This window comes from Branchiostoma lanceolatum, chromosome 4 (genome assembly GCF_035083965.1).
Source record: "Branchiostoma lanceolatum isolate klBraLanc5 chromosome 4, klBraLanc5.hap2, whole genome shotgun sequence".
Classification (NCBI taxonomy): Eukaryota; Metazoa; Chordata; class Leptocardii; order Amphioxiformes; family Branchiostomatidae; genus Branchiostoma; species Branchiostoma lanceolatum.
The window spans coordinates 22,626,111-22,652,050 of NC_089725.1; the positions used below are offsets into that span (position 1 = coordinate 22,626,111).

The 25,940-nt window shown below is 41.7% G+C and overlaps 3 protein-coding genes across 11 annotated transcripts; 1 reads left to right on the forward strand and 2 right to left on the reverse strand.

Annotated features, from left to right (window-relative positions):
• Window positions 1-112: 112 nt before the first annotated feature.
• Window positions 113-10,207, reverse strand: LOC136433413 (glutaminyl-peptide cyclotransferase-like). Of its 4 annotated transcripts, none has more exons than XM_066425595.1 (9): window positions 9,992-10,207; window positions 7,356-7,505; window positions 6,915-7,037; window positions 6,389-6,535; window positions 5,132-5,233; window positions 2,574-2,732; window positions 2,332-2,437; window positions 1,919-2,035; window positions 113-1,616 (listed from the first exon to the last, which is right to left on the reverse strand). In XM_066425595.1, exons 1-9 carry the CDS (start codon window positions 10,139-10,141, stop codon window positions 1,456-1,458), a joined length of 1,215 nt encoding a protein of 404 aa, XP_066281692.1. In that variant the 5' UTR covers window positions 10,142-10,207; the 3' UTR covers window positions 113-1,455. The 4 variants fall into 4 exon arrangements, with proteins under 4 accessions (XP_066281692.1, XP_066281694.1, XP_066281693.1 ...); XM_066425597.1 differs by lacking the exon at window positions 5,132-5,233 and adding an exon at window positions 4,391-4,435 and having other exon boundaries at window positions 9,992-10,206; XM_066425596.1 differs by lacking the exon at window positions 9,992-10,207 and adding an exon at window positions 7,687-7,837.
• Window positions 10,208-10,570: 363 nt separating this feature from the next.
• On the forward strand, window positions 10,571-14,663 carry LOC136433414 (uncharacterized). 6 transcript variants are annotated; one of them, XM_066425603.1, is made up of 6 exons: window positions 10,572-10,812; window positions 11,150-11,735; window positions 12,049-12,191; window positions 12,924-13,054; window positions 13,312-13,359; window positions 14,537-14,624. In XM_066425603.1, exons 1-5 carry the CDS (start codon window positions 10,789-10,791, stop codon window positions 13,328-13,330), a joined length of 903 nt encoding a protein of 300 aa, XP_066281700.1. In that variant the 5' UTR covers window positions 10,572-10,788; the 3' UTR covers window positions 13,331-13,359; window positions 14,537-14,624. The 6 variants fall into 6 exon arrangements, with proteins under 6 accessions (XP_066281698.1, XP_066281700.1, XP_066281697.1 ...); XM_066425600.1 differs by having other exon boundaries at window positions 10,573-10,812; window positions 13,277-13,359; window positions 14,537-14,663; XM_066425604.1 differs by having other exon boundaries at window positions 10,576-10,812; window positions 11,197-11,735; window positions 13,277-13,359; window positions 14,537-14,662.
• LOC136433409 (protocadherin Fat 4-like) lies at window positions 13,173-25,621 on the reverse strand. Its single transcript, XM_066425586.1, has 17 exons — window positions 23,589-25,621; window positions 23,261-23,408; window positions 23,074-23,175; window positions 22,806-22,925; window positions 21,286-22,704; window positions 20,896-21,012; window positions 20,581-20,755; window positions 20,398-20,489; window positions 20,131-20,277; window positions 19,860-19,959; window positions 19,253-19,534; window positions 18,809-18,987; window positions 18,511-18,694; window positions 17,930-18,180; window positions 16,531-17,626; window positions 16,048-16,198; window positions 13,173-15,650 (listed from the first exon to the last, which is right to left on the reverse strand). The coding sequence occupies exons 1-17, from the start codon at window positions 25,532-25,534 to the stop codon at window positions 15,023-15,025; spliced, it is 7,137 nt and encodes a 2,378-aa protein (XP_066281683.1). The 5' UTR covers window positions 25,535-25,621; the 3' UTR covers window positions 13,173-15,022.
• Window positions 25,622-25,940: the final 319 nt, after the last annotated feature.

Genomic DNA, 25,940 nt, shown 5'->3' on the forward strand with positions numbered 1-25,940 from the left:
AATTGGTTAAATTTTCCTTTGCTAGTACATAGTAACGTTACTCCTAATTCCATGTCCATAATTCTGATGATCAGCTAACACTGATACGAAAACAAGCACAAAACACAGAGAATTTACAGATTTTAAACATGATTTATTCCATCAAAATCATCTTGTGGGACAGAACACAACATTGAATACCGTACATCACATACCACAAAACCCTCCTCCCACAAGGTTTTAACCTCAGCATGTTGAAGTGACAGCCTGGCCTTTCTTGATCTGCCCCACAAAAACACATTCCTACATGGTTCCGTGTGGTACATCAACTTCTAACTGCTTGCTTATAACCTTCAATTTTGAAATTTCTTACATTCTAATAGAACACAAAAATGATACAGTAAAACCTGTAGCCATTACACGTTCAAGTGACCAAGGTTCTTCTAGGGCAGTATTTTTTTAGTTAACATTACATGATGAAACATGAAATTATCTGCCTCTGTGATTAACAACCATAAATTGCCTTACTTTCTGGAATGGACTAGTCCTACATTCTACAGGACGAAGAACTAATACAAAGCACCTAAAACAATAGCATCTAAACATTTCAGTCACTGAACATCCCATGGCCATGGCCATGGGCTGCAAATCATTTAAAATCTTCATGATAATTTTAAAACAGAATATGCTTAGAACACTTGAACATAATGTAAAATTCTAATGCGTAGACCACTTTAACATTTGCTATTATCATACTGCACCTCCATTGATGGTGATAACTGTTAGTGAGGGCGTTTCTCTTGAAATTATAGAATCAGCTTATCTTTTTAACATCAAAAATACAGGTTCTCTTGAGAACGATATTAGAACACTTTTATACCACATAAGTCCACAACTCCGAACAAATTCAAACCACCATGTTTCTACAGACTGTGTTTTTATTAGACATATACCCTAGTCATTAGTCTTGAGCCTCTTACTGTTGGTGGCAAGGATTGTTGGGTTGGGTTGGTTTGTGTACAAGGCACTTCTTGTGCTCCAGCCAAGGATGAAACATTAGGTAGAGCAAGAGTGCCCAACATAACTTTAGCAGCTGTGTACCAGACTTTCCACTAATCCCCCACAACGGGGAATGAGCCATCACCAGACTTCATGACTTATTTGCATTTCTATTGTGTAGTGTTGACAATAAAGTTAAAATTATCTCTTGGAAGTTAAGGGAGATCCTTATGTGAGTGAACTTTATCTTTTCAGTTCCAAGAGACTCTTTTACACATTACAATTCACAACACACAACTTTGGTCAAATAGCTTTATTTACTATGACATTATATTTTACCATCTCTCTGATCCTTTAGTAACATATTCATAGACAATGTCTCTAACCTTCTCCTGCTATCACACTCCTAACCAATAAACTTGGTGTGAAAGGCATCAGCAGGAAGAAGGTTAAGGTTGTCTACAAATCTGCCTTTAGTCATTTCCTGGCACTGGCCAGATGCAGGTACTCGTACACGAAGGCAGTGAGGATCTTGTTCAGGTTGGCAGTGGTGGGCTTGTCCAGGTGGGCCTCGTCATCTGTCACCCTGTGCCACTGTGGGGGGAAGGGAGCCGGGATCACGTGGAGGATGTTCACACCTGAAACATGTCAAAGTTCAGATGGATTCAGTACCATAGTTTAAAACCTATAGCTTTGTTTTTCAGGTTAAGTGCACACAACTAACTACATCCTTCAAATCTGGCTTGTGCCAAAGTTTGCCGATACAACAACACTACAGCAACACATGGGGAAGAAGGAAGGGCCATTTTCACACCTCCACCGTCTCAAACTCATTATTCTACACAGGCCACCTGCGAGCAGCAACTGGGATGGCACCAGGCTAGGGTAAACAAGAAACTGATGCCAGCTGGAACTGGCTAAAGAAACAAGATCCTCTAACCTCTCTCTAGGAAGGGAATATGGTCGTCCTCAATCCTGCCATTGTACTGACGTCCGGTGAAGTATTGGTTGGAAGAGTAATGTTCCTCCAGGAGTTTTTTTGCGTGCAGGTTTTTCTCTGTGTAAAGATGAAGAAGACAACCCATTGGTTACATTGTGAAACTTATTGTCCTATACAGTACCATGGATCTGTATGCTTTCTATGTCACTGGAATAGATACATGAAGTTGGTTGTAGTTCTGCAAATTTGATATTTCTGGTATATAGTTGACAACTCTATAGCATCATTACATGTATAAATGAACTAATCATCCAATACTCATACAATGTTGTAATGCAGAAATTTCACAAACATGCCTTAGCTTTCCTTATACCTCAGATAAGCATTTCTGTAGTAACCTGAGGCTGACTTACCGATATCCTTCAGCCTGTCGTACCATTTTGTAGCCGAGCCTTGGAAATGGAAGTTGGGGAAGGTGGGGTTTTTGGCACCCAGTAAGTCCAGCAACACCATCACATCCTTCAGACAACAACAACAGCAAAACATTAGTATCATTCCTTTCACAGTTCAAATCAACTTTGCAGCTCAAAGGTTACCCAATCATGTGAGGAGCTGGACCCAAAATTCTCATTCAAAGCCACTAATGCAAACTCACCATACTGTCCAGCATCTTGCGACTGGGGTCCTGCTCATGTGGTTTTTCTGCCAGTTGTCTTGCCAGATGGCGTGCTCCATAGATTGAGTCTGTACTTGTCCAGTCACGAAAGGCCTCCTCCCCATCAAAGAAGATCAACTGAAGAGTCAAGTCTGGTTCCTGGAGGAGAATGATAACATCAACTTATTAGTAAACTTCATTAACCAACTGTGTTATTTAACACTCTCCACATTTATACAAGTACATGTACTTCATTGATAGTCACTGAAATTTCATCAGAATGTGAGGAAATGTCTGGTCAGTAAAAATCACAATTGAAAACTATATCTGCAAAATGGAAGCATAAAATATGTTAAAATTGTTATATCTTGGAGAGAGAAAGATTCATTGTTAGCATCTAGCTGGGTGATTTTTGCCTGCATCATCGTGCTACTGATCAGTTCCAATCTCTTGCAGTGTGAAACTTTAATAAAAGATAACCAGTTTTATCATTACATGATTCCCAAATAAACTGAAGAAAAAATAAACAAGTAAGGTTGAATAAAAATACAATTTTTCAAATGAAAGGGAGAGGCTTAGGATTAGCTGCCATTTGACAAATTTCCCTGGAATTTACCACAGGACCATGTTTATTACCTTCTGAGCCTGGGTATATTTTGCACCTTGGCCAGCCTTGTCCTTGAAGTGTCAGAAAGAACATGTGATCTGGAGCCAATCATACATGACATAGTCTGTCCTTATCACAGAAGGCGCTGTTGAGCATTAGGGAAGGTGAAAGCATTACAGCAGGCAAAATATCCTCCAATAACCTCTGTTACATTCTTTTTTTTTTCATATATAAGTCAGCACCAAGTGTGCAGCACTTGGACAATGCAGCTTTTCTGCTGCCAATATGAAGTAAGAATCAATATAAAGGGTGGGGAGAAGACATATCATGGAATGAAGTCAGGGAGTGCAAATGTTGGTAGAGGTCCAGAGTCTCATCCTTCTTAAATTATTGAGTACTAAAGTTAGGTCAACACTGATAGTGACACATTGATGGTTCCATAGAGGACCCTGACATGTATTAGCTCACCACACTACCAATTTGGTATGCCGCCAATGTGAGGTGGGAATTGAGTGAGTGAGTGAGAGAGTGAGTGAGTTCAAGGTCGATATTTTTCATGTGCCTAAATATAGTTTCAAGTTAATTCTATCAACATAGGGGTTGACATATGAAGTGTCATTCTCAGCCATTTACTATATATATTACACGATATCACCAGGTCCTGGCAACAGGCAGGAAGATCAATAATGGTAACCAGTAACAGGTAACACCACAAACAAAGTACCTCCGGCAGTGAGGGAACCAACAGGTGCACATATAAACGTCTGATTACTATTCGTCTGCTGGCTACAAGCTGCAAACATTTATTTGACACACCTAAATAGGACATAGAAGTTCCAGATTCTTTTAGCCACGGTTATTGATAGACAGGAAAACAGGAAGGTTTGGATAAAATTTGTCTGACAAAATTTCTATGTACAAACACCAAAAGCACTTTTTCCACTTAAGAGCTTATGACACCATTCACTCTGTTTTTTGCAGGAACTGCATAATCCTATTCTAATACCATTAGAAATATTGAAATGATTTTTGGTGGAATTAGACCCTTAAAACCATCTATCTACTAAATGCTTAGCTACTGGCACCAACATAAATCTGGTTGCATGGTAAACCACTGTTTTCACATTGACCACCTTAAAGCCCTACTAACACCAAAATATATCTAGCCACCACCCATTTTAAAGTCAGAGTGGCTGATTTGAAGACCCACCTTACATGATGATCCATCTTCCTTTAAGCATGTGTTGCTGGGGAGCTGAGTATGATGGGAAGCAAAGCTGTTAACTAACTGTTACACTAAAACTAACATTATCTATGGCTAGCATTCAGTAAACAACAGGGCACGCTTCCACTGGTCAACATCAATGAATCATACTGCAGGACTTTGGGTGACTAGTTTGACCATTCTGTAATGTCACAAGAAAAATGTGTCGCAAGGGGACGTTTTTTTCCCTACAAGAGAAAAAGAAAACTACTAAAAAAATACTTCGTAAGTTTGGACCAACATTTGATAAGTTCTACACCCTTTTCATGATTTTCTTTTCCTTGCTATTTTGGAAACATATCAAAGCTTAATATTACTATTTCCAAAACAATTTTGCAGTCAGATTTTTCAGTGCAATTCTCAGTGAAGGTCACATAGAAGGTCAAAATTGACATGTTCTATACCAGCCGGTGCAAATTTGCACATGAGTCCCATCTGGCATTTCTGAATTAGACCTACATTTGTACCTGACAAAGTCAAAAGACAAGAAAAACCATTTGTAAACTGTTAAGCGGCTTGCACATGACAAAAAGGAGCAAAAACTAGTCCCGGAGCAAAGCAAAAGTTCCAAGAAGTGAAAAATAAAAGCTGTTGTTTCTGGAAGCTCAGAGCAGTAAGAAAGCGTGCCCATGTTGTCAGCAGAATGACTTGCTGTGTTAGGGACAGTTAGGAGGGAAGGGAGTATACCTGTTGTGCATACTGTCTAGCCCCCTCCCAAGTCTCAGCACTCAGCCTTTCCCATTGAGCCCACACCTGGAAACGCTGCCACCATTCCTGCAGGTATCGTTGCTGCAGGAGCACCATTCATACACGTGGACAGGAAGGAAGGGAATAAGAGGAGAGAGGACATTGCCGATTCAGCAAACTGTCATAATTAGTAGTGGGCTTTTTTGTGTCCACTAAATGAGATTTTCTTCAAAAATTCTGAATGAGGTGTTTGCACGAAATCATTTTGCACAATACCCCATGTACACCAAATGAACAAATAGCACTTTCTGGTAACACTTTCCAAAACCAAAGTGGCCAATAGCTATATCAGAGGGACCACTGAGAATTAGTCAAGTCAGTGTGCCTGCAGCAGACCATGAATGAAGAATGGATGAAAGAAGGGATGGAGGGAGCAAAAGAAAAAGCTGCTAATTCACTTAAAGAATGTATTACCATGCATGCCCCTTGCTATGGACTGATGAGCAAATTTGTACTGGTTACGTGACATGTCAGTAGGAAAATGGTTGATTCACTGATATGTACAGTATGCCATGTAGCTCAAACTACCTGAGCTTACCATATTGTTATGACAAGCTCATCAACACACTAATCGATGATCTCTTCCAAAGCACATGCCAATGTCCGGTGGCATGATAGACGTGTTTTTGCCTCAGTCTGTGATGAGAGGAATGTCGTCCTGCACGGACCTTATGAGAGGTTTACCATTGCACAAATGTACATGACATTGCTTGGGGTATTATATGTAATGATAAAAATGACATGGCATGACAGTGGAATTCCTCGATCACTTCTGCACATGATGTCTCCGGCCTTCTGTCCCATTAAGAACTTCGACAGCAAATTGTTACATGTACCAGTTCTTCCTTGAAATTCAGATTTAGTAGTCAAACATGTATACATTAATTTTAAACACCAGACACAGCAACAAGAGTTACTTTGCATTCGTCCTGCATTGAGCACTGGTAAATGAATAGAATATTATCAAAGAATAAAGTGGATTTCATGTTTTTGAATAGTGAGATACTATCAATCATGTCTTCATTACATCTCTCTTTGGGGACAAATGGTAAATAAAAGTAAACATGGCTTTTCTTTCCATAATATATGAGAACAATCACCATACATCTTTTCAGTTATGGAAGGCAAATTGGCTGCACATTGGTGGTAAGAGAAAAATGTCGCTACTGTATTGACATCCATATCACGCATACTAACCTTGTTCTTTATAATGCCCAGCTGACTGTCCAGATTTCTCACAATATTCAGCATCAAGGCACAGGGTACAGCCGAGTCTGTGGCAGCAATAAAGCCTTTCAGCTTCTTTGAGTCATAGTGGCAGGCCAGTGTCAGATGCCTCTTGGCCTGTAGATGTGAGAGGTAGGCTTTTCATGAACGACAAGAAAACTGACAGCATATACATTAAATATGATAGTACAATGTATTAAATTTCACATACGTAATCCAGTTTGGCGAACTAAGACATCGTTTTAATGCAGAATTTGCATATCTTGCCTCCAATAGCTGAGGTCTTGAACCATACAGTATTTGACATCCTATCACAGTGGCAAGAATATTTACAACGGACATGATCTTTCCTTTATAACTGACTATCAAAGGATAATGTTCCAACAGAATACAGAAAATGGCTCCATGTGATTGTACATTGTACTCTCTTAAAGTATAGGAGAAACAATATCTTCTGAAGACGTCAGTTGTTTGGGGCACATACTGAGAGGGTTACCTGTGGGTTAAGTGTGGCAATGATGTTGACAAACTCCACATCTCCATATGGAGTACTATCAGTGAATGTGTCCTCATCCACAGTCCAGCCTGCCTGGAGACTCCTCAGCTGGCTTATGATATGCTATCAACATGAAAACATACAAATTACAAATCAGCGCTGAGACAATAAGTTCTGAAATCCTATTTGACTTGACTTTAATTCATTTTGACAGATATTTACATGTATAACACTGATAGGTATTTTTTAAATGTCATTTGAGCAAACTAGATTCAACAGCAAAATCCGACAAATTGTTGTATGTAGCTTAAAGCACAGATAAGTGTTGGTGTCAGTAAGAAATTAACTAGAACCTTTAGCATTCCAAGTATACCTGTGAGGATGTTTGTTCATTGTTGTACCAAACACAATAGAAATATCAACAGTAACATCTGGGTTTACCTGTCTGACAAACTGATTTCCTTGTGTCCCTGGAACCCTTTCCCTCAACATGGGCTTGAGAAGATTCTTCCACATGTAGTCGATGTCGGCTACATCCTTTACCAGTTTCTCCAGCTTGCTTTCAGTCAGCTTTCGTAGCGTGTGCTTATTCTGATAAACAAGAATAATTTGTGATCATTTCACCAGTCTAGTACTAGTACTTGTACTCACACACAAATCCTGATAAAGTGAGCCCAGACTATTTCTTGATAGACTTTAATGTTTTTTTCCTGTGTTATTTTATTTTGGATATGATGTGTGATAAGATAACTACTATTCTTTCACTATTTACCTGAACTACTGTGGAACATACAACACCGCCGCCACGTTGGACACAAGGACTTGAAGGAGGACACTTAAAGATACCACCGAGTATGCTACAAGATACCCTTGTCACTGCCCACCGCACCAAAGAAGAAGAGAGTCCCAGGGAAGTCATCTACGTGCTGGATGCTGAGAAGCAAGATCCGTACAAGCTACCACATGAAAACAGCCAGGGGAGAAGATAACACCTCAAAAAGACGGATTGTTCTTTATTCTCAGATGTGTAAACAAAACCTTTATGACATGTGTGATTGGAATACAACAATAGATGACATCATAGGTCATCTAAGGTCAGAGCACAACACCTGTAAGGTATCATGTTACCAGCCAGAGGGCAATATGCAAGATATAGAAGTGAGAACCTCCTGTACTTGTGTCATTTAGTCTGTACACTTGAAAAACCTGTCACAGCAAAACCGGTCGTGGTACTAGACTGAATAAAAGTTCTAAACAGGAACTATGCGGCTTCAGATGTATTACTGAGGGACAACTGCGTTGTGAAAGATGTCGGTTAGCTTGAAGAATGAATCCACTCTACTTTAAAGTGTGGTACATTGTGTAAGGACCTCTCCCCATAGACATTGTATGGTATACCCCACTTAGAACTGTACATAAACCCGCGAGTACCACAGCACCAGACAGCGGCTGGTCTCAATCTCTAAAACTTACCCCCTGACGCTAATGGGGTCAGACAGGGTGGAGGATCTACTTCAAACATGGCTGTAGCATAGAAAATAGACCTTCTTTGTAAAAGCAGCAGAAGGTTTCACTTTCTAGTAAGTCATTAAACTATGAAATACATGACGGTGTATTTCCTTAATTAAGTACGGAAAGTATTAGCCTGGTTGAATCACGCTTCAGGTGCCCAACAGTGCCTGCCCCCAGAAGAGGGCCATAAAAACCCGGACAGCGGGAGTTTGCGCTATACAGACTACGAAAATACCAGGTTCTAAGATGTATACCTCGTCTGAAGACTATAGTGCCTGATACACAGACATTTAATTGTGTGCAAGTTAAAGCTAGTATGTGGGTGAATGACGCAACCGATACTATGTTTCACTCATTAATGGGTTTGGTAAATTTCCCTAAAGGGTTGCTCTGGCTGATTTGACGACTGTAAGTGCATGTGCCCTTTATTGCAGATCAGTGATTGATACATGGGACTTTCATGTGCGTCATCCTACCAGGTCATTCCTGTCACTGCTGAAATTGGAGGAAGTATTGAGTTTTGATTTTATCCCATAAAGCTTTGGAGATGAAAACATTCTGTCAGTACAGGAAGGCCACTATATTAAACTACGTATACAGTGGCATGCTTCTAACATTTTTATCGTACAAAGTGATATCATTCATTGCTGTAGGCTCATCAAACATCATATTTTTGTTGCTAAGATAGTTTACTGAACTTTGCCAAATGGACGTTACCATGAAATGAACATATAATTAGCTATAACTTTATAAGAGTGAAATGGACAGCTTGTTTCGGACCTATACATGTATTAAACATTACTGTATCATCATCACCTCTAAATATAATGTCTGTTTACAGATATAGTCAATTATGACAGATGATACATATCCGGCCATGGAGTCTTTCTTGAGTAACCGCCTTGAGACAACCAACTGCTTTGGAATGAGAACTATTTCAAACTTACATTCAACTAAGCCTGGTCCCAGTCTCTAGGGGTGTTTTACCAGGTCCCAGTCTGCTTTATTGACCCGTTTTTGTTAACCCACCCCCGAGCGCTAAACTGTCTGGGCAGGCATCACTCCCAGCGCCATAGACTAGAGATACCGGGGAGCCCCTGATGCTATGGTTTCCAGGCTAAGATTCAACAAGTACACAAATATTATATTTTTTTATAATGCATGATTAGAGTTGTGACGTTAATCTACATATGTAGAAGCACTAGAAGCAGACCATCTATCATTCTACTAGTATGGGGCCCAGACTCTCTTGGACATAAACTTGGTTAAGTGCCATATGTTTTGGTAGTCACTTATGCTGTGAGACTTGCTGCTGTACGTCCACAATGACTAGGCCCTTTTTTCTGGAACCAAACATTTGGCTAACGTTTAGTAGTGTACTGACTTGGCTGTTTGCGGTCAAGTGCGAGCTGACATGGCCTCAACTTTTCTCAAACGACATGTGGGATAATAAGGAGTCTGTGAGGTCCCATATGGTGCACATTTCACAGCCACAACCTGCTAGATACAGTAGTCTGTATGGACCCTATATAGTGGGATATTTTACGAACGTTACCGAAAGTTACCTTCTCCTCCGTCCAATCTCCGCTGCCCCCACGCACGAAAAGTAAAACACAGACCGCAACAAAGAGCAGTATCGCCGTCCGGACCATCTTGCCTGTTGGGCCTGAACTGGATAGTACTCGGAAACCTCCGGAACGCGAGGAATTAAGCATATATCATGTGTAACTCATTACTTCCTGAACCGCGGAGACCAGCTGATGACGGGACAGTAGGCACTGCGGAACCTACTGACCATTATAGGTATAATGCAGTTTAAGCAGGATTGTTCCTGTATTTGTCTAACATGCGGTAGCTATCGGCATTCAAAATATATACATTTTCGGTACTTTCGATACAGTATTTTTATATTTAGTGTACTGTAAGACTTGACAATTGCAAATATTATGGTTTTCAGCCTACATGTATTGCAAACCAGCGGCTAATTATCTAGATTTCTTTTGCAGTGACAGCCGTATCACGGCGGAGTACTACAGCATTCGTTGGGCGCGTTGAACCGCTTTGATTGGTCAATATAATGGAATAGTCCAACACGAGGGTACAGATGAAAAATTTATAATGATGTCCTAAACATTTTGTACTGAGATATAGCCCAAAATTGTTGATTATTTATCTAAAATTTTGTAAAATCTTCCATGATTAATGTCTATATTATTGATGTGAAGCCTGTGGACATCTTACGCTACGGACTACTTTCTTATGACCTTTGTTTATATGTGACGTCCGAAGTCAGGAGGGGCAAATCAATACAACCACGTATTTTAAAACAGTTTTGACGTCAGGAACGGTCTGTCCACATTTGATGGAAGTCGTGCGCGAATCGAAGGTTAGTGACTGAATATTTGTGTTAATTTGAACATCAGACAAGGAAGCAAACCTTTAATATGGAAACGTCTGTAGAAATACAATGAAGAGTCACCTTGAAAGTACTTCAGCACCAAGGACAGTTTCACCCATGATTTAGAGGCTAGAGATTAACATTCAGCACCAAGGACAAGGTATTCAGAACCTCCATTCTCGCTTCATTGAGTAAATTATTGCACAAAAATGTAATTTTTTAAAAATCTTGATAGTCCATGCTGACTCTCTGGGTACTCAGTGGACAGACACATGCTTTTGTAGATACTACAGCTGAATTGTTACATTTTGGTGAATACTCCCAGATGGTAAAGACATCAGACAGTGATGATCAACCTGGGCCTTCCTCCAGTTCCTCATCCCCAACCTCTCCGATTGACATCCTACGTCATGGCACCATGCTCCTCCACACTCCCAAAACATTACAAGCCACCCAGGCAGCACAGAACCAACCACTCAAACAATATTTCCAGTCAGAACTGTACCATCACTTCTCCTGCAACGCTAGAGAGGTTATAGAAAGAGTTGAAGCTGAGAGAAGGAGGAGAAGGGACAATGAGCTAAAGAAACCACTGTTCAAACCTACTAAGTTTGCAAAACTACCAGTGTGGATGCCAGAGTTCCCTGCCTGCTCCAGAACTCGTAAACCCCTCATCAGCCCTCACAGCTCGCCCCCACTGCTCAGACGACCGCTGGAACAGGCAACAAGGCTGGCTGATCTCAACACAGAGGAAGTGCAGGTGTTTGTTGCCAAGCCTTTCAACACTGTTTTTAAAGGCGCTTATGGTTACGATGACAAATGTCCAATCCTCATGACCAAGCCACCAGCAGACAATGACATACAGAAACTGGCAGTGGCAATGTCAAAACCAAAGAGATACAAGAAGAAAAGTGAGTAGTAATGTTAAAGCTGTTAAGGTATTCTGCTATAATGTTTTTTGTAGGCATTTGTTGACCTTATAGTGGTACTATTGAACTGACCCAAAAGTCACCCAATCAATCCCATTAAAAGTGGGTGCTAGACAGATGGAAGAAAGTTTTCCGCTTTATGCAGCAGTCCTTTTTGCTACCTTGTTGTCACTGCCTCTTGGAAGTGCTTATGGCATAAGGCTCTTAATATAAAACTGTCAGATTTAGGTGCATGCACACAAAACAAACAATCAAGATTGATGGAAGTTTATATGTCTCAATGTGATTATTTTAGACACAGGGAAGGACCATTTGAATAGTGGACTGAAGTCATATGAGGAGAATCAATGTGAAGAAGCTCAAGAGACGTTGAACAAAACAGAATGCACCCACCCTTTGGACTATGCATCTGCTGGCAAGATGGCGCCTTCAGATCAGGTCAGCTTCTAGGTGTAAAGCTTGATACAAACAGCTGAGAAGATGTGTCTCTTTCTCATGCATGTTTCTTGGTCAAAGCAGTGATTACAAAGTAGTTTGGCATGAGATAGTAACTTGTGTAGTGGACCAAGTGGCCCTGAAGATTGGCAAGACTCATTAAGTTAAAGTTGAACATTCACTGATTTCTGATGACATAGCCAGCATGGTTTATTTTGCATAATTAAATCAGAATCTGGGACTTATCAGGTTCCCCATGTACATGTACTCACTTTTTGGACTACCAAAGAAAACTGTCCACCACTATTTGTAGTTATAGAAACTATCATTTGTCAGTAAAATCTAGGCTCCGTTGCAGGCTCTGAAGCGGGTTTTTTTTTGGGGGGGGGGGGGGGGCTAAATAATACACTTTTTGCAGCCAGCCCGTAACTATCAGCCATCCCGTAACTAGGTGGCTGATAGTTACGGGATGGCTGTTAGTTACGGACTGGCTGCAAAAAGTGTATTATTTTATAGCCCCCCCCCCCCAAAGCCGCTTCAGAGCCTGTAACAGAGGCTACTGGTAAGTAAAATCTGATAGCAATCAAAACCATGATAAGTTAATGCCAAGACAAAACATGGCGAGGACTGGTTTACATATCCATCAATGACTTAACTGACAGTCTAGAATTAAGAATATTGAATTTCACCCAGAGTTGATGCTATCTTAAGTGTGTATGGTTTTTGTTATTGCAGAACAGAGAGACTTGTCCTTTGGACGCTCTGGAGTATATGAAGCTGCTCCCTGACCGTGCCTTAGCTCAGATCTTTCTCCACCTGGACACTCGCTCCATGGGGGCATTAAAGTGCTCATGTCAAGACTTCAAGTAAGACTGTCATCTTGAGGTGACAGTATGGCTTTTCAGTTAATGTAGAAACAATTTGTAAAATGATGCGATCTGTAAACCTTTAGGCCTATTTTCAGATTTTAAAAGTCACAAAGCCTGGAAACAGCATTTTTTTCTATTCAAAGTATATGTATATGTCCCTTAGATTGTAAGTATGACCTCATCATATGCAATGATGATGATTCCTTTCTTTTCATTCAGATGGTTGATTGAAGTGTACGAACTTGGCATGTTAGATGCAAAGTTGGCCAGTGACCCTGCTGGAAAGGCGTCACATTGTTGAGGTGAGGCAAAATTATGATTTAGGCTTGTAAAAGTGAAAAGGGTTTTGAACACGAAGTGTTTGCATACTTTTGTCTTCATCTACATTCTCAGTACTAGTACTTTTGATTGAGACTGTAAAAAGCTGAGGTGACAATCGTTTCCTATTGCTGAACAATTCTGAAATCGACTCTGGAAACGGAATATTACATAAGGCCACAGCAAGTAATTTTTATGGATGACATCAGCGCGCTCGTCAATTTTCGCCTGATTTCGAAATAAAAAACAAGAAATTTCATTGCCCTCCGATGGTGGTCAACATGCAACAAATTGGCAAATATGTCGTAAACGTTGACAGTCTAAGGTGTTTCATTCCATATGAATACCCAGTGTAGTTCCTGCCCATGATGGTATGACAAGCTGTTTTCTGCGTTTGTTCTAGTTAATTGAGCTGTATACACATCTTAATGTTGACAGTCTAAGGTGTTTCATTGCATATGAATACCCAGTGTAGTTCCTGCCAATGATGGTATAATAACAAGCTGTTTTCTGCATTTGTTCTAGCAAGAACATAATATAAATAATAGGGGGGTCTAGTTGATTGAGCTGTATACACAAGGTGTTTCATCACATATTAATTCCCAGTGTAGTTGCTTCAGATGATGGTACAACAAGCTATTTTTCTGCATTTGTTGCAGTTAGTCTATTGAGATTATACACATCTACAAGGACGTGTTTACATTGAATCAAGGAGGTTTTATATCATATATGAAACTTCATTGGTTGAATACAGGAATAAAAGACCTGTTGGTCATGATATCATATTTAACAAGACTTATGATCTCAACATTTGAAAATATAGGAATCTTGTTTTTTTGGCCCGCCTTGTTTTTTTTCCGCCCTATCTCATTAATTTTGGGGTCTGCAAAGGATGTCATCCATAAAATTTACTTGCTGTGGCCTAAAGTTGACATCAAAACTATCGGCCTATGTTTCAGCTTGTACTTATGAATAAGACCTTGCTACTAGAGTATGAATTACAAACTACATAGAGTACCATTGATACTTGTAGGGTAGGTTTTGTATGGCTGTCAAGCTATCAAGGAATAGTATTAGTCAGTAGGTACATTACTAAATGTTCCAAACTTGCCTGAAATGCTACAATGCAGAACATCATGTTTTGTTTTCTATCCTCTACAGCTCTGGTACCCTTACAAGAATTACCACTGGATAAACATGTTGGACATGTTCTGAGGTTACAGACATAGATGTACCTGTTTGCTAGCTATAGGTGGGCATCATGACAATGACTGCTTTCAGCCACAAGACACAGTTGCAATTATGACACGTTGCATTACCAAATTTGCAAAGATCTTAACAATAGTAACAAATGTTTAAGCAGCCCAGAAGGAAATAAACAGTTGCTTAACAACAATCTTTTTTTAAATGTTGGTCAGTCCTTTGTTAGAATACTTACAGAGATTCTTGAATCATAGCTGACAATTCTAAGACCCCAAAGCTAATAACATTCAAGTTTTGGTATCCATAACATATGAATCATCTTCAGCTTTTTTTGTTCCTTGGACCATGCCTATATCATTACATGATTCTCAGTCCTTTTGAAAGACAGCAAACTACTGGAACAAATGTAGCTGACAGTCCATGGTATCAGACCTCCATCTTAATCTAACTAAACTGTCCCCAAAGATCCACTTCTCCCGCTTGCAATTGGTTGCCAGAGAAGTCGTCATCGTCAGGAGGCAGAAGTGGGTCAGTGTTGTTCCCAGACCTCTGCTTCCTGGTCCTGCCTGACTTTGGTGGTTGGTGATGGGAATGCCTAGGAACTTTGTCCTTGCCATGCGATTGTGGTGTTTGGACATTTTTCATGTAGATTTTTCCCTGGGAACGTTCTTCCTTGCTTGGTCTTCCTTGGTGGGGGTGATGTTTTTGGTTGTTGTTTCTGTTTTGAAGTGCATGAATGTTGACGTACTGCCAAGGTTTACCATCACTTTCTGGTCTTGAAGAGTTTTGGTGGGAGTATTGACTTTTTTGGTCCATGGAAGGAGAAGCATGTTGGCTGTTCCTATCTTGCTGCCGACTGTTGCCCATCACTGGTTCCCTGGACTGATGATCTCGGTGCCCGGACCTTACATAGTCTGGCCTGTCATGCTCACTACTGTCATCCACAGATCTCCTGGACTGGCGGCCTTGAAATCCATACATTGTGTCACCTGGCCTGTCATGGTTATTGAAGTACTCGCTGTGTGGAAGCTGTTCTTCGTGTTCCCTTGTATTCAGGGGCAGATATCCATACCTACGAAGTAACGTTACATAACAGTTTTGAAGCTCTGTTCTATTATTGTGCATCCAATGCAATGTTGCGATTGCCTGGTACATGTAGTCGGTTTAGAATTCAACACGAGGACAAAAGATTTGAATTCTAAAACAAAAGAGGTCTTTTGGGTTCAGAACTTATGAATTGCTATACATAATTTCCAGTTTGATGTCATAACTATAAGACTACGCATACAAGTCATACCCAAGCCAATAAACTTTCAGACAACCTGATCGAGGAAGATCACTTAGAGTTTTATTGCAAATCCATCATAAAGGCGGTGCTTTTGTACATAGAGCGTGAACTCAAATGAACCAGTCATTGCTAGGATAGATATATAGTATGCAAATGGAGCAGATACTAAAATATAACCCACCTTATTTCACGAGAGGTGTCATCCTGGGCCTTTAAGTAAGGGTTGTGGTGTTGGTTGACATAGTCTGGTATAGATGACTCCATATTCAGATACTCCCCATCCCTGATGCTGAGGTCGTCTCCATCATTATTCCTCAGCAGTTCCCTGGACCCTGAAAAACATGAAATATAAAGTACCGTTTAATCATTTTCTGTTTCTATGTCAAAAAGCAACATGCATTTTACGCTGACTTTAGGTTGGGATTAGTTGCCTAACTGAATAGATTTTGTCCCCAAACATACTATTTTCTGTCATCATAGACATGGTGAAAAATTTCAGGCATTTACTTTATATCTAGGTATTTAGACCAGGTAGATAGCAGGAAGACATTTGAAGAGCAGTGAAAACACTTTGTGCTCCAATGATTCTCTCAATCACAAGATAAGCTCAGTCCATACAAAAGTTTGAGCTATGAATATGACAAACCAGGATTACATGGCATACCTCCAGAAGAGCCGGCAAATGATGTCATCTCTATTGGGGGAGTGTAGTATCCAATCCCTGCCCTGGACAGCCGGGGGATACTTGTACCTGAAGGTCTTCTAGAGTCCAGAGTGGGGCGAGTGTGGACTGGTGGAAGTGCGGGTGGCTGGCTGTCATCATCATCATCCCCCTTCCCTTCTGCATATGCATAGTCAGTCTTAGCCAACAGATACTCATATGCTCCTGGGTCCCTAAAAGCAGGGGTTGTTAGGTGGGCAGTGGACATGTTCTTTATGCGTCGAAGACTAAAAATGAGTTTGGCGGTGACGCCACTGGTGATCAGGACCAGCAAACCGGCTCCAGCCCCAACTCCATACAATATGTAAGTGAGCAGTTCGTTCTCAGCCTGAAGCTGTTGATATGATCCTGGAGTAGGCTCTGTTGGCCTTTCGGTGGGAAAGCTCTGTTTAACGAAAATGTTCACCGTAGCTGTCCCTGAACGTGGGATAACAGCCTGATCAGTGGCAGCAATGATCAGGGTGTAGTTTTCAGTTGTTTTGTCAAAGGGCCACTTTGTGGTGATGACACCTGTCTCTTCACTAATAGAAAAGATGTCCCTCACATTTTCCCTGATGCTGTAGATGATCGTTCCTTCCTTACTGCAGTTTGTAACTTGACCTTCCTTCTCACAGGTCTCTGGGCAATCCATGTCACAAGCAGAAATATTGAGATTTGTCAAATTTGAACCAACAGGTAGAAAGTCATCTAGTGTTGTTTCATAGTGATTTGATTCAAACATGGGAGGGTGTTTGTTTGGATTGTCATATCTGAAAATGATTTCAAGCAAACCAACTTTTTTTTCTGTCCCCTTCTGGCCCCAAATTTCTGGATCCCAATCTTGCACTAGTACAGCAACTGTTACAGGGTTTTTAATGTCATCAAGCGATTCTTGCAGTTCTGTCTGTAGATATATCTCTCCTGTATTCGAATTCATAACCAGCAGGGTATCATCAAAGTTTAAACTACCGGTATTGATTTCAATTTGGTAGTACAGTTGGCCGACTTGATCGGGATCTGTTGCATTTACTTGAAGTACCAATGTCCCAACATCTGAGGACTGAAAGAATCAAAAGACACAAAGAGATACAAACAGTTATAAAGGAATAATCATTATTGATAATTCTTACTGAATTTGTGATCAAGCAATCATCATCCATTATACAACATGTCACCAATCAACCATGTTTATTGTACAACATAAAATAGAAATATTACATGCTAATGAACACAAACACACATACATACATACATACATACATACATTCATCATGTACAGTATATATTACAACATTGTAACTACTGTTGCAAGAGAGTAATATCCAGCAAAATGTTAACACTGGCAGTAGTCTCCATTACTAACCTGTGAGACAATCACAGCCTCCTGAGGAAGATGCAGTTCTGGAGGGTTGTCATTCAAATCATCCAACGTGATGTGGACTGTTGCAGTGCTGGTCTTGGGCATCACACCCTGGTCAATGGCTAGTACCTGCATGATGATACCTTCTGGGTGTCTCTCACGGTCCAGTTGTGACTTTGTCCATACTTCTGTCCTGAAGAAGCCCTGGTCATCTACAGTGAGACCTACTGCAGTGAACAGGTCTGAAGAGAGGCCTGAAAAATGGACAAGATAGTTTATACAATAAGAGACATATGGTCACATCTTCCCACATGGTGACATCAACTGAATAATGCAGGGCTAAGATGCAATCAAATTAAGTTTTATAAGACAAGAATACAAGCTGAATGTCTACGAGATGAGTTTAACTGTAAATTGTGAAGCAGTGGTTTCATTTTTGTGGTGACCTGTCCACTGCGAATATCCATTTCCAATGTATTAGTAATTTACAGTACTGTACTACTGTCTCAACCACGAACTAAAAAAAACCATTCCCCTTCTACTGAAAAATTGAGTCCCTGTGGAAATAACTGGATTTACAGTACCTGGAGCTAGACTTAACTGGACTTCTCCCTCAGAATCTGTGTCGTTATCAGCTGCTCTGACCTCAACTTCGATACGCCTCGATTGCCAGGGTTCTCTTCCATCATCTTCAGTCATTGAGTGACTTGCAGGAACATCAAGGAACTCAGGTGCGTAAAGGTTGGTGTTGGAAACATTTACTGATACCTGTCATAAGAAAAACAACAGTGTAATCGAACATGTTGTACTATTTAAGTATACGTCATGTCGCACCTGTCTGCCTCATAAAAACCTTTAAAAACATTGAGCTTATTTGCATACCTTTATGATGCTATTTAAAGACGGGTTGCCCATGTCCAGTGCCATGACCAGGAGTGCGTATTGACGTGATTGAGTATCTTTAATGAAGTCCTCTGTGACGTATATTGCCCCAGTCACATTGTCTATCTGGAACAGGTTGGTCTCAATCTCTCTTTCAGCAGGTTTTAAGGCAAACAGACCTGGACAGTAACACTATGGGTTAGTACATTCTCTTCAACTTGATTGTTTGTATATGGCATTAAACTATTCGTGTCCAATCTACAATTCCAAAGAGGCCATACTTAGAATGGACTAAGCAAAACAACAAAAGTACACGTTTAAGATGTTAAGATCTGAAAAGCGTTTTTTTTATTTGCCGTAGAGCGATTCGGAGCAAAGTTGTCAAGGTTGTTGTGATTAGAGAAAAAGAATGATTTTTTTTTTATTCATTACAACCTTTCTTACCTGTCATATTGTACCAAACAGCGCCGTTTTTACCGGTATCTCGGTCAGTTGCATTGACATTCACTACAGCCACATCTGTTCCCACATTCCGCGGTACAGAGGCGTTGTAGTCATGTCGCTCGAAGACGGGTTCATTGTCATTAACGTCTGTTACATTTATCAATAGAGGGATGCTGGAGTTCCGAGGTGGTTGTCCACCATCTTTTGCGATGACAGCAAGGTTGTAGGAAGTGATGTTCTCATAATCAAGTTGTTGCTGCAGGGTTATTGTTCCCGTATATTCTGTTGACGAAATTAACCAGAAAAAGTTTGTTGAAGTACTATAGTTTTGGCGGAAGATACAATGAAAAATTGTAACTGAAATGTAATTCTTTATTATAAGAAGGAGCCATGTAAATACAATATATGAAAGTTAAACGGAATTATCAACCTGAGGACTTGTAAAAGAGCTTTCTTGCCGAAAGTTTGAAAGTTTTGAATCGGCTTATAGGGAGAAACATATAGCTCAAAAATCATTTCTAGATACTTCATTCAACTACCCAAATCAGACGGGTTGGTAAATGATGCATTTGAATGCAACCTTACAGGATAGTTTGAAATAAGTTACCTTCGATCTTGAACGTCTGCCACCCCTCTCCTAATAATGAGTATGTGACTGTTCCATTGAGGCCGTGGTCCTTGTCAGTTGCTTTAACGGTCACATTCAGCTGTAGCGATACATCGCAGTCAAAACAATGTACCTGCATACCCAAATGAGTTTACACTAGGGATATTTCTGTTGGTTGGTTTAAGATTAACTCAATTCAGATGTTATTACGATGAAATTTACCATTAATGATATTATTTTCTCATCTATGAGTAACTGGTATCATTCTCACCGGTGAAAACTTGGCCAGATCTTCTGGAACGACAACAGCATATGCATGCGACGGTTCATCAAACAGAGGTTGGTTGTCGTTGATGTCTAGAACTTCTATACTGACCACAGTAGTGCTGTTCTGCGCAGGTTTCCCTCCGTCCAATGCCTGAAGAACAATGTGTATTCATGTAGGTATACGTAACTACTTAACATGTTCAAGAAAACAAACATAACTTATCTGAACTTCCTGTGGACTGTAAATAGAGCAGACACTAGATTTACGTACCATCACGGTTATCTGATATTGAGCCGTTCGTTCTCTGTCCAGGGCCTCTGTAGTCATGATTGTCCCGTTGCCATCAATGGTGAAGTTTTCTCCTGAAAGGATAAAACACAAACATGATAAGAATCAGCCCCTTTCTTTTACGTTTGGGCTAAACTAGACTCCACAAGACCTTATGATACATACCGCCATCGCCGTAGATGCTGTAGGTGATCACACCGTTGGACCCTTCGTCGCGGTCAACTGCCGTCACGCTCCCGACCAGGAGCCCGGACATTCCCTCCTTCACCTGCATACTGCTGTACTCGGGTCGGGAAAAGGTTGGCTGTTCGTCGTTTGTGTCGTTCACGTGCACTATAACCTGGATAAAGGGATCATGTGAACAAATGTAACCGTTCTTCTTCTGCACGGTGAATACATAATTTACACTGCAATGAAGAAAATTTATTATCAGCGGTCATCCTATGGTGGGCATTTCAAATTGAATTTAAGATTACCAACCGAGGTATAATCAAATCGTTTGTCGTCTCCCGTGCAGTCGTTTTCCGCGATGACCGCAAATGCGTAGGTCGCCTTGTGTTCTCTGTCAAATGTTACATCGCGCGAGCTGACGTCTCCCTGTTGGCAAATATTGTAATGAATATTCGTTTCCCCATTGGTTGTACAAGTGTCGTGCAATGGTATCATGGCCGTATTTGGTCTCATCTAAAATGATATCAATAGAATGTGGTCAGCATTTCGTGTCATACACATGTGTTGGTCTCCGCCGGAAGTGTCAACTATGGGGGCTTGAAAGGTAAGTTGCAATCACTCCTAAAAACGTAACAAGTTAGTCATTTTTTGCCAACTTACAAAATCGGTATATGTGAAGACAAAGTGCGATGAACTCACGGTTATGCCGTTAATGCTGAATTCAAAGTCTTCTGTCTGCCACGATGCGAATTTGTACCGTATTATAGCTTCACAACCCGTTCCGCCTGAAGTTGCATGGATTCGGACAATATTCTGCACAGTGCTGTTGTTTTCAACCACAAATCCACTAAATGCGATATCATCAAAAGAAACTTTAGATGTGCCCACAGACGGTTCCGTGATTTCTACTGATACCGTCGTACTGCTACTTAAACCCGGGACGCCAAGATCCGTCGCAACCACTGTCATGTTACACCACGCTGGGAGAGACTGATCTTGGACATCTATTTCAAGTAAGCGAATGATCCCGGTAGACGCATCAACTGTGAGATCAGCAGTCACATTTTCATCGCAACTACTATTTTGAAAGCTAAATGTTATGGCGCCATTACTTCCACTGTCCTTGTCCGTTGCATCAACAGCAGCTACTATAGCAGGTAAAGCCTGGTCTTCATTATACAGAAGCTGTGTGGAGTAACCGCTTTCCGCGCCAAACTCGGGGGAGTTGTCATTCATGTCCTCCACCTCTACGTGAACGAGTGCAGTAGAAGTGTACTTTCCATCTGTCCCGTTGATGTCACAACTATACGATCTCGAAAGTGAAGTATTGTCATAATCAAGTCGCGATCGGACATACATAGCCCCCGTACTATTATCGATGGAAAATTGGGACGCGCAATTAAACATTGTGTATGTAACGCGGGCATTTAAGCCTTCATCAGCGTCCAAAGCTGTTATATTTGCAATGTTCCTGCCAGTGTCACTCTCTTCAACAATGGTGATGTAATATATGCTTTGCAGGAATTCTGGCTCGTTATCGTTAACATCCAGAACGGTGACATACACGAAAAACGCCTCTTCACTTGTCAATGATGGATTTCCGCCGTCGCTGGCGCCAATCGAAATACTGTACGCTGACTTGTCCTCGCGATCAAGCTCACTGACAAGACTGAGTACTCCGGACGTGGGGCTGATCGCGAATTTGCCGTCGCTACCCGAATTTATGGTGTAAAGTACGTGGCCATTTGTGCCCGAATCCGCGTCCGCAGCAGTTACCGTGGTGACAATAAAGCCACGGCGTTCATCCTCCGAAATGGATTCGTTAAGTTGAGAACCGTTCTGGAAAATCGGGCGGTTATCGTTGATGTCCACGATGTCAATTGTGACCGTGGCGTTGCTTTCACGGTATGACGTGGTGTTTATGGGGTTATCTCGGGCAATTACAATCAGATAGTATACAGCAACGTTTTCACGATCCAATAAAGATGAGTTGTCTGCCGTGCGAATTTCGGCTGTTTCCGTATCGATTTGAAAGAGGTCGTGGCAACAATGCAGCTCGAAGGTGATGCGACCATTATCCGCGATGTCCTTGTCTGACGCGGTAATCCCAATGTCATCCTGTGGGGCAGAAAGCGTTGGATTCAACATGTAGAATCTTTCTCTTTTTTTCTTAGATAAAAGGTATCGAGGCAAAGATAAAAAGAATTCGCCTAGCTTACCAAGGTAACAAGTTGCCCTATGTCAGCGTGCTCGGGTACTCGTCCGCGATAGCTCGCCTGAGACAGGACTGGAGAGTTGTCGTTCACGTCTCCCACAACAACTGTAATTTCTGCCACAACCTGGATCATTGATGACATGGTTCCAGTGTGTTATCGTAGTCTGAATAACACTCTAGAACCAAGTGACACTTAACGACTTCACATGCTTATATGGACAGAACGTAGTTTCAACATGTTGTTTCATCATACCATTGATATATCAACTCACCGATGTGAAGTAGATGCCAGAATCAGGGTCCGACGCAGAAATGACGATGTAATAGCTGTCCTTAGTCTCTCTGTCCAGAGGCTCAGCTGTTGTGATCTGTCCCTGTAAAAGAAGCAGAATATCAGAACTGCTTATAGATACTAGCTATAACCAAAGGATACTTCAACATGTAGGAGATGTTGCTCACCGAAGTTGAATCCAGGTCGAAACTTGTGACTGTATTTTCAAAGCTGTAGACCACGCTATGGGAGTCTGAGGGTCTGTTGGTACGGAGGTTTATCACTAGGGTGCCAGGGGGCTGCTCTTCCAGAACATTGACTTCAATTGGAGGGCTCCTGCATTGACAGAACACAAAAACATGGTCATTGATTTGATCTGTCGGCAGTATCACAGTCCATGTTCAGCATTGCAGGTTTTGTTGATAAATATGTAAAACCAACTCAGGCACTTTAAATTTAGTATGAAATATCTGGGAATATCTAACACAGAGGATGTGTGACAAATACTTAACTAACCTGTTGATTTCCGGTGCATCAGTCAGAACCTTTAGTACGTCAAAGGACACAGTTGTATTCGTGTCGAAGAGGCCATCTGATGCCACAACTTCAAAAAGTAGCTCCGGATCCTCGTCGGTCAAAAGACCCGACTGTCTCAGTTTATCCTGGCTTACCTGACGCCTAGCAGTCACAACACCAACACTGTCTATTGCGAAATATTCTGTATAGCCACTCGGGATGATGCTGTACGTCACGGCAGCGTTTGGTCCAATATCTGCGTCGTCAGCGCTCATCACAGCTACGATGGAACCTACCGGTGATTGGTCCAGCACGTATGGAGCAATTGCGCCCGGTTTGAAGTTAGGAGGGTTGTCATTAACGTCATGTATGTTTATTTCAACTGGGATGCCAGAACAGTCTTCAAGGATGACGTGTGTGTCTATGAAATAAACCTCCCTGAGCCAGAGTACTTCAAACGTAAAAGTCGCTTTGGATTCGCGATCTAGACGCTGGGCTGTAACGATGTCACAGGAAGAGTTTGAACAGTTCGTCAGCATGAAGTAGAGAGAGGCATCATCGTCATCGCTTATTGTAAAATTACTGGTCAACACTTCTACATCAGCAGGTGTAGGGCCTTCGATACGACCGACCAATTGACTATCGGTGTTTTCCGTGGCGTTGAATCGAAAATATCGACTCATGCATACTGGCCACAGGGTAATATTTGTCATGCTATTATCTGGGGGACAGGTTTGTTCAGGATATGGCAAAGTTGACTGAAGCGGCGTAGTTTCTACAAAGGTCGTCATATCTGCCGTCGTTTCGTCTGTGATTGTTGGGCGCCAAGGCGCTGCGGTAGCTCCTGCTGCTGCTGTGGTGACGGGAACGGTTGTTTGTTCTGCCGTTGTTATGGGTCCGGTTGTGACGACTGCCGGATGGGTTGTCAATATGGAGGTGGTTTCGGGAGCTGGCGTGAAAATAGGGGTGGTTTCGGGAGTTATCGTTGGTGTGGTCGCGTTGGCGTGAGTTGGCGTTGGTGTGGTGGCGGCGGGAACTGGCGTTGGTGTGATTGCGGTGGTGGCAGGGATGGGAGCTGTTGTTGGTGTAAAGGCGGGGATGGGGGTTGTCATTGGTATGGTGGTGGTGGGGGTGAGAATTGTCGTTGGGGCTATGGGGGTGATTTCGGGAGTTGGCGTCGGCAAATTGGTGGTTTCGGGAGTTGTTGGAGTGGTGGTGGGTTCGGGAGTTATCGTCGGTATATTGGTGGTTTCGGGAGTTGTGGTCGGTATGGTGGTGTTTTCGGGAATTGTCGTTGGTATACTGGTGGTGTCTTCGGGTTCAGTCGTAAATTCCGTTGTCAGTATATTGGTGGTTTCGGGAGTTGTTGCTGATATGGCGGTGGTTTCGGGAGTTGTGGTTGGAATGGTGGTGGTTTCGGGAGTTGTCGTTGAAAGGATGGAGGTTTCGGGAGTTGTCGTTGGTATACTGGTGGTGTTTTCGGGTTCAGTCGTAAATTCGGTTGTCAGTTCAGTGGTGGATCTGGTTGTTACAACAGTTGGTGGTTCCGTGGTGGCATCGGGAGGCGTTGTTGATATAGTGGTGGTTTCGGTAGTGTTAGAGGTTTCGGGAGCTGTCGTTGAAACGTTGCTGGTGGTGGCATCGGGTGTCAGCAGTACAGCTGTGGCTTCCGTAGTGATGTCAGGAGTAGTGCTGTTAGTGATGTTGTGAGTGGTTGATGGTTGGGTTGATGCTATGGTGATGGTAGTGACATCACTAGTAGTTGGTGCCGTTGTGATGTTACTAGTGGCGCTAGGAGTGACTGGAACTGTGGTGGTGCTACTATTGTTAGTGCTAGTGACATTGACAGCGGTTGGTACTGTGATGTTGGTAGTGACGTAAGGGATGGTGGTAACATTATATTTGGGAGAAGTAGTTGTTGCCTCGCCTGTCGTTTCCGCAGCCATGGTCGTCGTTTCAGATGCGGTCGTTTCAGCCACAGGCGTACTATATATAGGTTTTGTGATCGATGCTGTTCCTGTGCTGCTGCTGCTTGAAATAGTTGCTGTGAACATTAATTTGATTTTGACAAGTCATGTACAATGGATGGTATAGATTCAAATGTACTGCTGACTGGAAAGTAGTAAGTGGAAAGTAGCAGGTGAAGGAAATAACATAACGGCAGGCATAAACAATGGCACCCAATGCCTGTTCCTGCATGTAAAAAAGGGGGGTGTAGTTTCAGACTACCTAAATCATTGTTTCTATATATGCACCTCCAAACATTTTGCCTTGCTGCTTTACCCATCCAGACACCTGCATTTTTTTCATGGAGAAACTGTCAGCCTTCACAGGCTGCAAGAGGCATTCTAT